This window comes from Liolophura sinensis, chromosome 10 (assembly GCF_032854445.1).
Source record: "Liolophura sinensis isolate JHLJ2023 chromosome 10, CUHK_Ljap_v2, whole genome shotgun sequence".
Taxonomy (NCBI): domain Eukaryota; kingdom Metazoa; phylum Mollusca; class Polyplacophora; order Chitonida; family Chitonidae; genus Liolophura; species Liolophura sinensis.
Window position 1 is genome coordinate 27288014 of NC_088304.1, and position 13758 is coordinate 27301771.

The 13758-nt window shown below is 38.6% G+C and overlaps 1 protein-coding gene across 1 annotated transcript; it reads right to left on the reverse strand.

Annotated features, from left to right (window-relative positions):
- Window positions 1–3912: 3912 nt before the first annotated feature.
- On the reverse strand, window positions 3913–12987 carry LOC135476538 (protein PIF-like). The gene is made up of 10 exons (XM_064756586.1): window positions 12918–12987; window positions 12271–12353; window positions 11111–11167; window positions 10241–10435; window positions 9593–9793; window positions 8787–8933; window positions 7865–8241; window positions 7230–7320; window positions 6406–6485; window positions 3913–4513 (listed from the first exon to the last, which is right to left on the reverse strand). The coding sequence occupies exons 2-10, from the start codon at window positions 12341–12343 to the stop codon at window positions 4487–4489; spliced, it is 1248 nt and encodes a 415-aa protein (XP_064612656.1). The 5' UTR covers window positions 12344–12353; window positions 12918–12987; the 3' UTR covers window positions 3913–4486.
- Window positions 12988–13758: the final 771 nt, after the last annotated feature.

A 13758-nucleotide genomic window follows, 5' to 3' on the forward strand; every position in this document is an offset into this window, starting at 1 on the left:
TATGTCAGTGCGACCAAAAGGTATGGATACACCCACTACTTACGAAAAGACTGATGTTTTTTAAATATTTCCTCCAGAGTATATGTCGGTATGGAATACGTTGACGACATTTATTGTGATATAAACTTCCTCCAAGAGAGCCTGATAGTAATAATTCTTGCACACAAATATAATATTATTAGAGCTTTGTCCGCAGAAACTATAACGTATTTTCCCTGAGAGTCATCAAGTACCTTCACACTATAGGATCCGGAAGAAGTTGCTCGACTGCTACATGAACATTAGCATTGGTATGGTGAATTGCTTACACAAGCTTCTTCTTAACTAGCTCCAGCTAAGTGTCAAGGACAGAAGGCTCTGCTTCTTTCGTTTAGACCATTTATTTGCGAAATTTTCAAGCGCAATTGGCTCTTATATTTATCTTTCTCGTCGAACCTCTCCCCAGCAGACTTCATAGATCATCATTGCTTACACTATCAAGGTATCAAGTCATCTTGACATGGATTGTAGACGAAGATTCACAGTCACAATTGTATCTACCGGATGTGTAATCAGACATCTAAAAATCTGTGGCTGCTTTCGCGTCATTAAGTATCCTGGATGTGATTCGTTTTGTATATAGGTGGGAAAGGCATGGGGGCTTTGTTATGTTGAAATAATTCGGCACAAGATTGCAAACCTGTGGATCATTTGAAATCTGTGCTACATGTATTTTTATTTACTTATTTGATTTGTGTTTTACGCTGTATTCAAGAATATTTCACTTATACGACAGCGACCAGTATTATGGTGGGTAGAAACCAGGCTCAGCCCGGGGGAAACCCACCACCATCCGCAGGTTGCTGTCAGACCTTCCCACTTACGGCCGGAGAGGAAGCCAGCAGGAGCTGGACTTGAACTCACAGCGAACGAATTGGTGAGAGACTCCTGGGTCATTACGCTGCGCTAGCGCGCTAACCAACTGAGCCACGGAGGCCCCGTGCTACATGTACGTTGATTAAAAAAAGATCCCTTTTTAGCTACTTTAATTTTAGGAACAATCTGTGTTTAGCAATGTGATCTGATCTGATTGCATGGTCAATTTCGTAAATAGGAAATGTCTTGACATACACGGATGACATTGAGTGGTACACAAAGCGTAGAATGGGATGTTACTTATGTAGCCATTTTACTCGATATATGCATGTTGTATAAGTGTATGTAATACTGTGCGTCGAACGTCCATGCTTGTTAACTGTTTTAGACAAACCTACCAGATTTCCACACACCTGTTTATTTTATTTAGTTGACTGGTGTTTTACGCCGTACTCAAGAATATTTCACTTATACGACGGCGTCAAGCATTATGGTGGGAGGAAACCGAGCAGAGCCCGGTGGAAACCCACGGACGTCCGCAGGTTGCTGTCAGACCTTCTCACTTACGGCCGGAGAGGAAGCCAGCATGAGTTGGACTTGAACTCGCAGCGACCGCATTGGTAAGAGGCTTCTGGGTCATTACGCTGCGCTAGCGAGCTAACCAACTGAGCCACGGACGCATACTACATACTACATATTACATACTATATGATTTAATACAGAAAGTCCCTATTTCCGTAGTTTCACCCTCTCAAACACTTGTTCCGCGTTAAGTCATAATTGTTGTCGTGTGACAAATGAGGTAATTTAATGCTGGCCCGGTAACATTGTCGCTTATGGATAATTAAGGGGTCTGAGACCAGTACTATAGTCGACAGTAAGACCATTGTGACCTACTTATTCATGAGTCTGAAGACGCCTGTGGTTTGATACCGTAGAATTCCTACTGTCCTGTTCTTCATACAGAACTGTTCATATTTACTCGAGCGTATAATAACTTTACCTAAGCACGCCTATTAAATTGTACTGAAGATAATTCTTGGATCAGTTCAGATCTTACTGACGTTGATATTTCTTTCAATCTTATCACTATGTTTTTTTTAGAACCTGAGAGAAAATATTTCACATTTAATGACGACACCTTTGTAAGCCAAGTATCGAAATCGCAGTTCAGTCCGTCAGCCGGAAAACTACACCCGATGTCAAATTCCCAAAGACCAGTTTCAATAATAAAACCACAATCGTTTTAAAACAACATAGCTAAATGGAAGCAGAAGTAGTCAACAGTTCTCAATAAAGTTGGAGACTCACGTGCGTAATGTCGGATGCGTCATATCCAGTAACACAGGAACAAAGCCCACAACACCTTATATCTAAACCTTAAAACATCCACAGCATTATACACATTGTCCGGCTATTAAACAAGACAAGATAAAATCATACCAGTTGCGCTTTCATTGCAACTGTTCATATACATTTGGTCTGCGGTTAAATAAAACCTGCGCCATGTTCATAAACGCTCAGGCATATGCAACAATAGGCGAGGTTTGAGTACACTTTGATAGTAATGAAACTTAAATTTCTATCTTTTGTCATCACCTGTGTCGGCCACAACAAAGTAAAATGCTACTTGGGCCATTATCAGCATTATTAAGAGTGACACAATCCGTAAATATGAATTATAGTAACGTATTGCAGGCAGCGAAATTTGGCGCGAACGAAACCGTCGGTCGCGCAACGGTTACGTGCGGTTCAATTTGGCTAACCGGAAAATCGGTTAGGCCAACTGTCCAACGAGAACGTCCTTAGAGTCAGTGTGCATTAGGTAACTACAGATAAACTGGACTGAACAGCTTTCATAATCACAGCGCGGCCAGTATGCGGTCAGCCACAGCCAGCTGCCTGTGCTGGTCACATGGAAATGTAATCATTCATATATGCTTTACAGGCTTTGAGATAATACTCAAATTATTTATTTTGACTTATCTTTTCACATATAAGCCTGTATAACGGAATTTCACGTAAAAATGTGCCACAGGAGTCAAGTACCAACCAGGCAACACACAACGTTGAAACACCGTGTGAGTGTAAAATTTCTCTTTCTTTTGTTCACCAACCTTACGGTATGATCTGCTAGATATAGAAAAGAAAAACAAACATAACATTGAGCTGAATACTTTTATTAATGATCCAGAATGATGCCTGAAACATAAACCACGTAAACAATTAGCGTAACCGATCGGGTTGATAAACATACGTGGCGTAACCGAATGATCGGTTAGGCGAGGCGGAAAAGACGTAACCGATTTCTGGGTTTCGCCGGCAGGCCAAATTTCGCTGCCTGTATTGTTAAAAAATACATGGTTTCGAAGTATACATATTTGCAAAAGCGTTGATTTTTTTATTTCGCCATCCCTTTGTAATTACGAATCAGAAATCCGGGTATACGAATTAATAATCCAAAGAAACGAAAATAACGAAAGGTTATGTAATACCTTATTATTAATTACAAAACTCATTAAATTACGAGTTATAACTGATCAGACAAATGCTTAAATAGTAGCAATTCACACGCCTCTACCAACATGGCTTAAGCATGATTAGGTACAAAAGTGCAGTGATGTTAATTGCAATTTATTAGACGTCACCGGTCCAGAATTACTAATACACCTCTTGAGTGTCCTTAAATTTTACTCTGTTAATCAATAATTCATCTAACCAGTAAACCAGTCAGTCGGCTATTAATCGATGTCTCAATGCTTTTGCCTGTCCTTATTGTATAGAGTGTTATCTTGTACGGAGCTAAATAAAGACACCAGTAAGAATAGATTGGACCGTAATGGATTTGAGGTCTTGTTGAGCATGAGTCGATTGCTCTTACATACAGATGTAATGTTTAAACCTTGTTCTTGCTGTGTAAATTGTGCTATTTTAAGGAAAGGTGGTGGGTTGATACACAGCGTCGGTATAACGTATACAGACAGCAATTCTAGCCCATGATCAACAAATGAAAACTCATGATAATGGGTGCCGGTTCTTTTTTTTCATGTTTATTAAAAAAAAAAGACATTGGGAAAAACTCATAGATGTAAATTAAAAGAGACAAACAAAGGTCCTTGGTACGCAAAAGGATAAGTATGGACGAGGAGACAGGTACACCGACAGTCAGTAATATTTTCAATAAATAACATTCAGTGTGAGAGATACATATATGCAGCGTAGAATTCATTACAAATATTAGCGCAGAGACTAAGTTTTATCACACGCGCTGAAAAGAGATCGTAACAGCATCCCACTGGCTCGGCCAACGTAACTGATTATCAAAACTAGTCATAAGTTATAAGTCAGTGACAAAACTGATGAAATCTTCTTTCTAGAAGCTTCGGTACAGATACGAGTCGTTCATGACCTATACACACGGTTATCCGAGACACTAGAATCTGCATCCATCAAATCGTGACTTCTCGTCATATTAAAAAAAAAACACTTAACCAGAGTTTCTTACGAAAAAGCTGTACATTTAAAGCTGTTAACATGGGTATGTAATTAAGTTAGCCGTCGGGCTTTAGGGAAGCCTGTCATCTGTATGAAAGCCAGTAGTGGCATATGGGCTGGTCTGTTCTAGTCCGGTCTAGGGCTTGCAGAGGTAAACCTTCAGCTGTAAAGACACAAAACACAGGTATAACGATCGAGTAATTCTAAAAACAGAGCGCGGTCGCATTGCTGGGAGCGTTTTCATGGGCCAAATGATAAGTCCATAAGTATCAAATGCGACATATGTGTGCCAGTCGCAAACCATAAATGAGCCACTAAACTGCACATCAGAAAATGACAATTGAGAAATATTCCGATACCAGGAGATACATTTAAGATAAGACACATCACTTGACTAGTACAAGAGAAACGTGAATTTCAATAAGCGTTCATGTTTATATAAACAAATGCATGATTGATAGAGTTATGGCTTCAACCGCGACTTTTTTGCGCCGTAACTCATCAGTAAGCAAACATACTTGTCCTATACGCTTGGACGAGATTTATTTTACGTGTATATTATTATGTTAGTTTTTTAGTAAAAGATATTCCTATAAGAATAAGTTGTTTTTGTTCACTTAGAATACCCAAATGCTATTTACATTTTCAAAGGGACGCTTTTCATAATGCGCATACGTTTACTGTGCAAATACAGTTGTGTTAAGTTTCAATTAAAATGACCTGTGTTGTGACCACCTTAGCCTTCATTAAAAAGTAATCCTGCGTAGTAATACTCTCCGCAACTAGCTCTCGTGTGATATTTGTAACATGCTGGGTGACCGATATCTAATTTGCCTATACAGGGACCGATTTGCTCCAGATATGTCAGACGATTTCACAAGCACTTAATGTCCTCATGAGACAGATAGCAAATTTAGCTTCAGGCGCAGCACTTACCAATTCATCTGGATATAACGAGTTAATATCTTTATGCCAAATGTTTTCCTGAATGCGCGAATAAAATTTTCGTTTTAAAAACTGTTATCTTCACTTTACTTAAATGGATAATTCTGAATAATCTGGTAAATCTGTTAATTTATATCAGCCGTAAAATTTAAATTTCACCCGGAGCGATATTTTCTTTTTCGTTGTGTCCAGGCATTCAGTTTGAGCTAATGATGATATTTAACATGTAAAAACAATCAACGATCTTTGAACTAAATCTCATCGTGTAACCTAGTTACTATCACAGGTTTAGGAACCATTTTACATTTATTTGATGTTCTGATTTATGTTTGCGTAACCGTTTTATGGATTATGAATGGTGGTAATGTGTGTAGGTAATTTTTTTTATTTTATCCTTATACTTATCCTTAATCAAACGAAAGTATATCAGTTCCAAACACGATATTTCTTAGTGATCACCTTACAAGAATGTGTTGTTACGCTTTACCCCTAACTTGGCAGTGCGACAACCATACCGTGGCCACTTTATATGCATATGATACCAACTTATCTGGTGTTTAATAAGGACTTGCTGATTTATACTACTGATCCAAAAGCAAACGCAAAGTAAACGAAATAAATAAAACCATGCAATTACTATGAGTTATACATATTTATGCTCACCACCTTGTTACAATTTTTCATTTTCGATTTTGTAATCATAATTTTCTACGACAAGATGGCGTATCATTTAACTTTATTACCCATTAGAAAGAAAAGTTTGTACACTAGAATATTTAAAGCTTCAAAGGTTGTTTTAAAGTTTAAATGACATAAATATGACAACGATTAATACTGTTGTTTTACATTCCAATACATGTCTTTTCATGGCAGGAAAAATTGGCTGCAGTCGGAAACGAACCCACGAAGTACACAGAGAATCAAACAACTATGCTGAGACAAATGCATATATGTCTAAAGGATGATAGCAATACAAAACTGCCGTTTAGAACGGAAATATCTATGTTACATGAACCCAAGCAAAATACTTGTAGCGCAAGTTTATTGTTTTAATTAACGCCAGGGTAGTCCTGAGTGTCAATATCATTACGTCTCATATGTTTTACTTACCTCGTCAATGTAACCTTTGAAGTTAGCCAAACCTGAACCATCCCCGATATGCAGACCTGCCTGTACAGCTCGTATGTTGCCTGGAAGACATACACAGAAGGATAAAAACTATTGACACCTGAATGTACACACACCTTTGGTCCGTCATTAGCGCCTCGTTTATCATCGTAAACTGTCCAGGCTATTAGCAGTATTGTTTTTAATGGAGATAAAATTTTAAACAAGAAAAAGCTCAATTGACACATAATGTCAGTTTTTTTCTGAGAGATATGAAACTACAAACACTTTTTGAGCTGTTTCTTGTTCGCCAGGCTAATAATCTCTCGTTCATAAACATCCGGTTAACTGATGAATAATAGCATTTGATGTTTATCGTCATGCGGGTCTAGAAATTCCTTCACAAATGTCAGCCGAGTCAAAGGGGATAAGCTTTCTTTTAGGAATAAAGATACTCAGCACAAACCCAATACAATTGTCTACCTGGAAAATGCCGTTATCAATTTTTAGATCTTTTAAAAAACAGAAATACTACAGTCAAATATATTAACAAAACCAGTCAACTTTAATCATGTAAATTAATGTTTCAGCTATGTTCTAGGAAGGTTAAGAATTTTGCGAAAATGTTCATAAATATAGAAAATAAGAGTTAAAATAAGAAAAAAATATCTATGAGCAGTAACACGCTGCGACGCATGCGTAGTTAGAAATGAACCAAATGTTCACGAACACGAAAACCAATCGCACTAACAACAACGTTCTCCAGTCGAGCTGCTCGTCGAATATATAGTTAGAAATGAGCAAAAAAGATATTTGTTCACTCTTACCGCTTGCAACCATTCCGTCAGTCTGTCCATTTGTCCTCAAAACAACCTTCTGACCGTCGTACTCGAATTCCACTTCCTTCCATTCACCTCTCTATAACAGGAGAAATTTGAACAAAAATTGAAAACAATTCAAAATTCAGAGCAATTGATCAACTGGGTCGCCCAATTAATGCGAAAGCCTGATGCACCGTAAAGCATGAATACTACACTATATTATGACACAATTTCAAAGCTATATGGTATTAATCATAATGATGTTTTGGTAGGCGTGTTTTAGTTTTTATGTTGGACCTGTAAACGTTTCTATTAACTATTTCAAAAGAATTGCAGAACTTCTGGAATGGATACTTCTAACGAATCAAATTTCAGAGCTTTAACTTTTACTTTCACAGAGGTCAGTTTTAAGCATGTATGTGTGGGGGTAACCGGGGTAATATGCTTGCGGGCGGGGCGGGGGGTGGGGAGTGGGGAAGGGAGCAGAATAAACCATTCATTCTCTCCGTGACTGGGACAACTATGTCTCAGCTACAGTCCCTCCTAAATATGCTTAGCTTAGGAATGTATATTGCTGAATATTCTACTTCTAGTGGGCATTGAGGAGGGTGTTGGCAAGTGTTCTAGGAAGATCAACTTACTCTTTGTTGATTGTACGTGACGTATTCTCCCTGACTTCCGGTTCTCAAGATGCCCTTAGTGCCACTGAACTCATCGTCGTATGCAACCACGATGGATGGAACCTTGCTACAGTCACTGTTACTGACCAATGCCTGGAGACGTGTTTGGACGTCATCGTCATCCTCCTTGTACCTCAGCCTGATGACCACTCGATGTCCAAAGTCATGCCCAGAGAACCTTGGGACAATCAGTTTGCAGTTACCATTGAAGTAAGCAGCCTGTCCCCCGACGGCTCCGGCCACATAGCGTGTGTAACAGCCTTGGTTGTCCACCCAGTTGCCGCCAGATTTGTCCTGGAAGTCACCGTCGAATGGTAAGTAGAGCTCTGGTCTGCATCCTGAATCAAAGTACAGAAAGTAGATAATAATTAATAAGCAGTTACTCTGTGTAATTAGATAAAATATCATGGCAGAATGGACATTTGGTTATTTATCATATATTGCAAAGTACAAATATCTTGCAGCAACGTGACTGTTTTAACAGCTAAACCTGAAGTTAACATCTTTATTACCCTCTGATCTGTTTTTGACTTTCAAATAGGCACATGTCTCACATTTGATTTCTGAATGTTTGATGCGACTTTATACAAAAATCCGAATACAATCCAACTGATAATGAACACCATTGCTGAAGATATAAAACAGTGGTTGTAGAAGGTGATATTTGCTAAGGCATAGCACCACAAAGCTTGAATGTCCAGGCAGGAACATGAGCCACTTTTTAAGCTTGAAATTCAAAATAAAGTTGATCGTAAAATGGTTTTGAGAAACTGAAGATTGAGTCTATTCAAAACTCCTCACACGTCAGTCATCTTATCCCAACAACATGAAACCTCATGTCGAACAGCGTTTTGTGAGACTGCAAGGAGCTTGGCGTTCCTACCTGCTCCGTGACCGTCGATAATGGTTCCACAACCACAGGATCCCCAGTTAAAGGCAGTGCCGGGTGCACATGAACGGGTTCTCTTCTGTCCCCACTCATACTCGTAGTACTTGTCGTCGTCAGTCTCATGCTCCTCTAAATGACAGGCTAAGGGAAACGGACAGAGAATCCAGGTGTTAACGTATGCAAGATAACTGTTTTAGAAAACTAAACATCTAAATAACGACAGGCCTTCACATGTTACTTTATAAAGCTTTTAACGTAGAGATGGAGGAAGGTAAGGTGAGCTTGTTTTACATTAAAGTGTGCTAGATTATTAGGTCATAGAGTATAAAAAGAAAAAAAAATAAAGGCCCGAGTTTCCAACGCTCCCTGATAAATTACTTAAGGCAAAACACTCATTCTTGACCTATATGGTAATGTGAAATTAGACAGCGGACACTAATGATTTTTAGCAAACATTTTTTAAAAATTGCCCATATCTCGCATTTGCTTTTACCTTTTACAAAGTTTAAGTTTCTTAAAATTTATTTATCACATTCAAAAATTTCCGATTATTATCAGTACATTCCCTAGTGTTTTGCAAAGGCTGTTAATTGCAAAATATGGTCATTGTTTGCAACGGAAATTGTAATAACAACGTCATCTGTAACAAATATTCCTTTCAAGAAGGTTTTCCTTAAAAAGATCAACATGATCGATAACAATCTGGATTTTAACTTAAAAAAAAGTAATATATAACGAACTATGTTAAAACAAAATAACTTTGCAAATCATCCGATGAAGGATTCTCCTTTCTGACTTACGGACAGATTCGTGGATAGTCTCGTCCTCATCATCGTCATCATCGCATGACCTGTCGTCATCGCAGTCGTCGGTGTCCTCATTGTAGGACTGGAATGGTCCACACCAGTCTAAGTCATCGGTATGTCCATCCTTACAGGTCCAGTAACCACGACAACTGTCAGAGTAACGTTCTCTGCCCAGGACTTGCCCAAGACAACGATCTGGAGACGAGATATTGGCAAGATTAGTACATTATTGTTAGGAATGCAGTCCGATGTATTGCTTGCATAGTATTTTTACCTATATGTATCTTTTTCTTGTTGGTGATATTCTAACACACTTGGTTGTTATAATTATTTATAAATTATAATTATGACTCTTATATAGAGTCATAATTTAGAAGCAGTTACTTGTAGTGGAAAGAGATCGATTATTCCAGTGCTTAGGGTTTAAATTTTTCAAAGTTTAACTAAATTTTATTTATTGAATGTTATTATGAATGATAGAATTTATGCTCAACCATACCAATAATATCTATGAATAAATCGGGATGGAAACTTAAATCGCCCAGCCATTGCGTGCCTTCCACGTTTCAGGAAATGAACTGTCAGTAAATGAACATAATATATATATATATTAACCACATTTTACCTGTAGGGACAACTCACCTTGTCCACAGGAGACAGCCCTAGCCCGGTTACAGGTGAGTTTACTCTGGTCCCAGAACAACCCTGCAGGACAAGAGCGTATCACAGCTCTCCACTGACCAGGCCCTATGGGGAAGCACTGGGAGTACCTGTTACAGTCGGTGGGGTGGGAGCGGTAGCCGACACCGTTACGGATCTCACAGTCAGAGCAGAGTTCTAGAAAAGGCGAGCAAATTGTCATTTTTAGTTAAAGAGTAGTTAATTTTTGTGTGACATATTGAATGTTTGTATGACGATTTGATTGATTGATTTATTTATTTGATTGGTGTTTTACGCCGTGCTCAAAAATATTTCACTTATACGACGGCGGCCACATTATGGTGAGAGGAAAACGATTTGAATACATGCGTGAAAATCGAGTAGTTCTGTGACAAATTGACTATTTGCCCGAGAAGTTCAGTATTTGAGTGACAAGATGAGTATTTGCGTGACAAGTTGAGTATTTGTGTGACCAACTGAGTAATTGTGTGACTAAGCTATTGTCAATAGCGCAATAACGAGTACTTGTATTTTACTTTTTGACGTTAACACTAATAGCATTTCTGAGATTCAAATGTATATTATGATGCTACTCAATTTTTGTAACCTGGTAATCAGCGATTTCCGAATAAGGTACTGAGTTGTGATTGAAAAAGGTAAAAATCCTGTTTTGTAGCATTGTGAACACTCCCTCCCCCTCCCCCCCTCACCCCCCTCCACGCACACACCTTCTCTTCAAAAGGGAGGCCCATCAAAAGGATTAATGCAAAATATGCGTACCGCCAGTAAATTTTTCTCTGATTATATCGCTGCAATCGCTGATAATTTGCTCTGGTTGGGTAGGTTACTTACCCTGATCGTTGTACACATGTCTCGTTTGTTGAACTTGTGGCGCTTGTTGATACTGACCTGTGATCGAATAAATTTCCATTAAACATTTGGTCTGTTCGGTGTATTACCAGTGCAGCAGCAATTACGAACCATTATTGTAAAGCCATTGAAAATTGTCCGTAGCTGGATTTGAACTCATAATCACGTTTACAAAGAATGAGTAACACGCCAGATTTACTACGACATTATAATTCTGCATTTCACGATCCTGAAAGCTGTGTTATACACATGAGCCATACTTTTCTGGCAGTATTAAATTGTCTGGTGTAAAGAGATCACATCGCTGCTGATCGTTTGAATGAAGTTTATGCAACCCCTAGAAATGAAAGATATAGCACATCGTGCGTGTGTAAAGTTGGACCCTCATTCCTCCTCACCAAGTAGTCAAGAAACAAATTTAAGCGATCAATAATTCTTGTCGCTTAATGCATAACGTAAGTGGTCAGAATTAAACTCTAAATGTATAGCAAAGTAATACTTAAATTCAGGAAGAAAACATGCATTATTATCGAAATATCATTAGAATCGGTCTTCACAATTGATATTTTGCCAAGTCAACGACAAATCCACTTGTTAATCTGCATATTTACTTAACGGTTGATTTGAGCCGTTCATTCATTTAACACTGATCACGTTCAGATGTTCGCATGAGATCAGAGCTCCTAGCTTGGCCCGCACAAACTTCCTGACTGAAAGCCGCCACCGAAAAAGCCTTTTAGAACCCGTGACAGTAAGTAAGCAAGTAAGTTTGCCAGTCTGAGTCCTCAATCCAACGCATAAATTGCAACCAAAACTAGTTGCACAGTTTTTCAGACGCAAATACGAAATTAACAATTGTGATTATACCTCGCGGTATTATTTAAAGAAAACTGAACTCCGAAGTCCTTGTCTTCTGTGCGAGGCATTATATAAAAGCGAGAAAAATACTCAATGTAACACTAGGGCACGGGTAAACAGTCTCGCCTTTTGTTTGAGCTAATTATGCAGATCGTGGCCAGGATGCTACAAGAAATAAAGGCAGACATTGTGAGAAAAATCCGCGCTTTGTGCAGCTCAGTGAATTACTGAGGTCACATACCCGTGATTCTAGGGTACAGTTAGTTCATCACCCTATTACTTACCTTTGATCTGAGCACAGACTGAGTATGCAATCGCCAGCAATAAGGTGGAAATAAGTAAATGCGTTCTAGCCATCGTACTTGTCCTGTAGAAGCAAAAAGAGGGTAAATATTACTGACGACTGAAATTGAACGGGAATTTTTTTTCTGATATTGAAATTATGATTAGGATTGACACTATGTGAATTTATCTCCCAAATCATAAAGTCAATAAATCGAACGATGAAGGGGCAAATGTAAGACTGTGCGGCGTTGTAACGGCACACTGCAACAACATCGGCTGATAAACACTAATATTACATATTTCATTTTACAATCACACAAGAATAAGGAAGATCCATACTTTTGCATCCGCAAACTACAAGAAAGTAAAGTCCAGTGACACTTTAAGCTGGACAGACCAGTGGCCTTGGTGTTGATAGATGTGGTACTAAGTTCAATATAGACTCATTATCTGCCGACAAGTAAGCACGTTCAAGGAGTGGCAAGATGGCAATATAGTTGCTAAACCACGTTGTGAGTAAGAAACTAGACTTATTTCACATGCCGATTAAAAACCTGATTCGAAGGCTGGGAACGAGAGAAATGCGATGAAAATAATCTCATACACACGAAAAAAGGATAAACCAGCTGGACAAATCAGGACTTACCAGAAAATGAGCAGCTCTTTACGTTAATGGCTGTTATACGCTGAATGTGGTGGAACAACTTGGCTCGGAGTTATATAGGATGTCCCAGGTTATTTGTGGCGTCACTATCGCACCCTCTCCTCGCTGACGTAAACACAGTTGTGGTTTCAGCTTCACACGATGACGCGGAGAAAACAGCGGTCGTCAGCTTCCATAACGTGGGGATTTCCTTCCGCCCTTTCCGGTTGGTTGTCACAAAGCCAATCGCCTGTTTTTGTTTTTGTCCGACCGTCTAGTTGAGCGAGGCCTCACGCTCTCGCGTTACTCCTCATCATATCGTATTACACGAGATTTCCTTACACAATGGCTCCACAGTTTTCGGTCAAGTGTTTTTAGAGCAATCTTCATGTTTATACATCCACATCACTTTATAACTCATTAAAACACTTAGATGGTTCTCGCACGATTGTTTCCTATTAATATTCAAGTTTAGAGTACTATATTGGTCGCCTAACAAGAAGCTGACACGTTCTTTTTGGTTGCTGACATTCACAGAAGAATCATCGTTATATGATTTATTTTAGCCTGTGGGGTTTTCATTCATCTACTGTCAAAAAAAGTGCAGTGTACAGAAACCATCATCTAGAGTAACCAGGATCACAGGTTCAATCCTGGATATAGGACAAATTTTATGTTGAGCTTGATATCTGAGAACGAGGATTCCGAAAATCTAAGGAATAAAATTTTTTTATTTTTTTGTAAATTTTTAGGATTATATACCGGCTTTATTATTGTAAATCGCATCTATCTGACAGTGAGAAATCTTTGATGGAAAAGTTACCCAAAATAACTATAGAAACAT

Excerpts from the sequence above, each read along its gene's own strand:
- LOC135476538 (XM_064756586.1), bottom strand. The coding sequence starts at position 12,343 with ATGGCTAGAACGCATTTACTTATTTCCACCTTATTGCTGGCGATTGCA. Across the intron at positions 8,242-8,786 it reads TATCGACGGTCACGGAGCAG|GATGCAGACCAGAGCTCTAC; the intron begins GTAGGAACGCCA and ends ACTTTGATTCAG. Across the intron at positions 7,321-7,864 it reads TCACGTACAATCAACAAAGA|AGAGGTGAATGGAAGGAAGT; the intron begins GTAAGTTGATCT and ends CTCCTGTTATAG.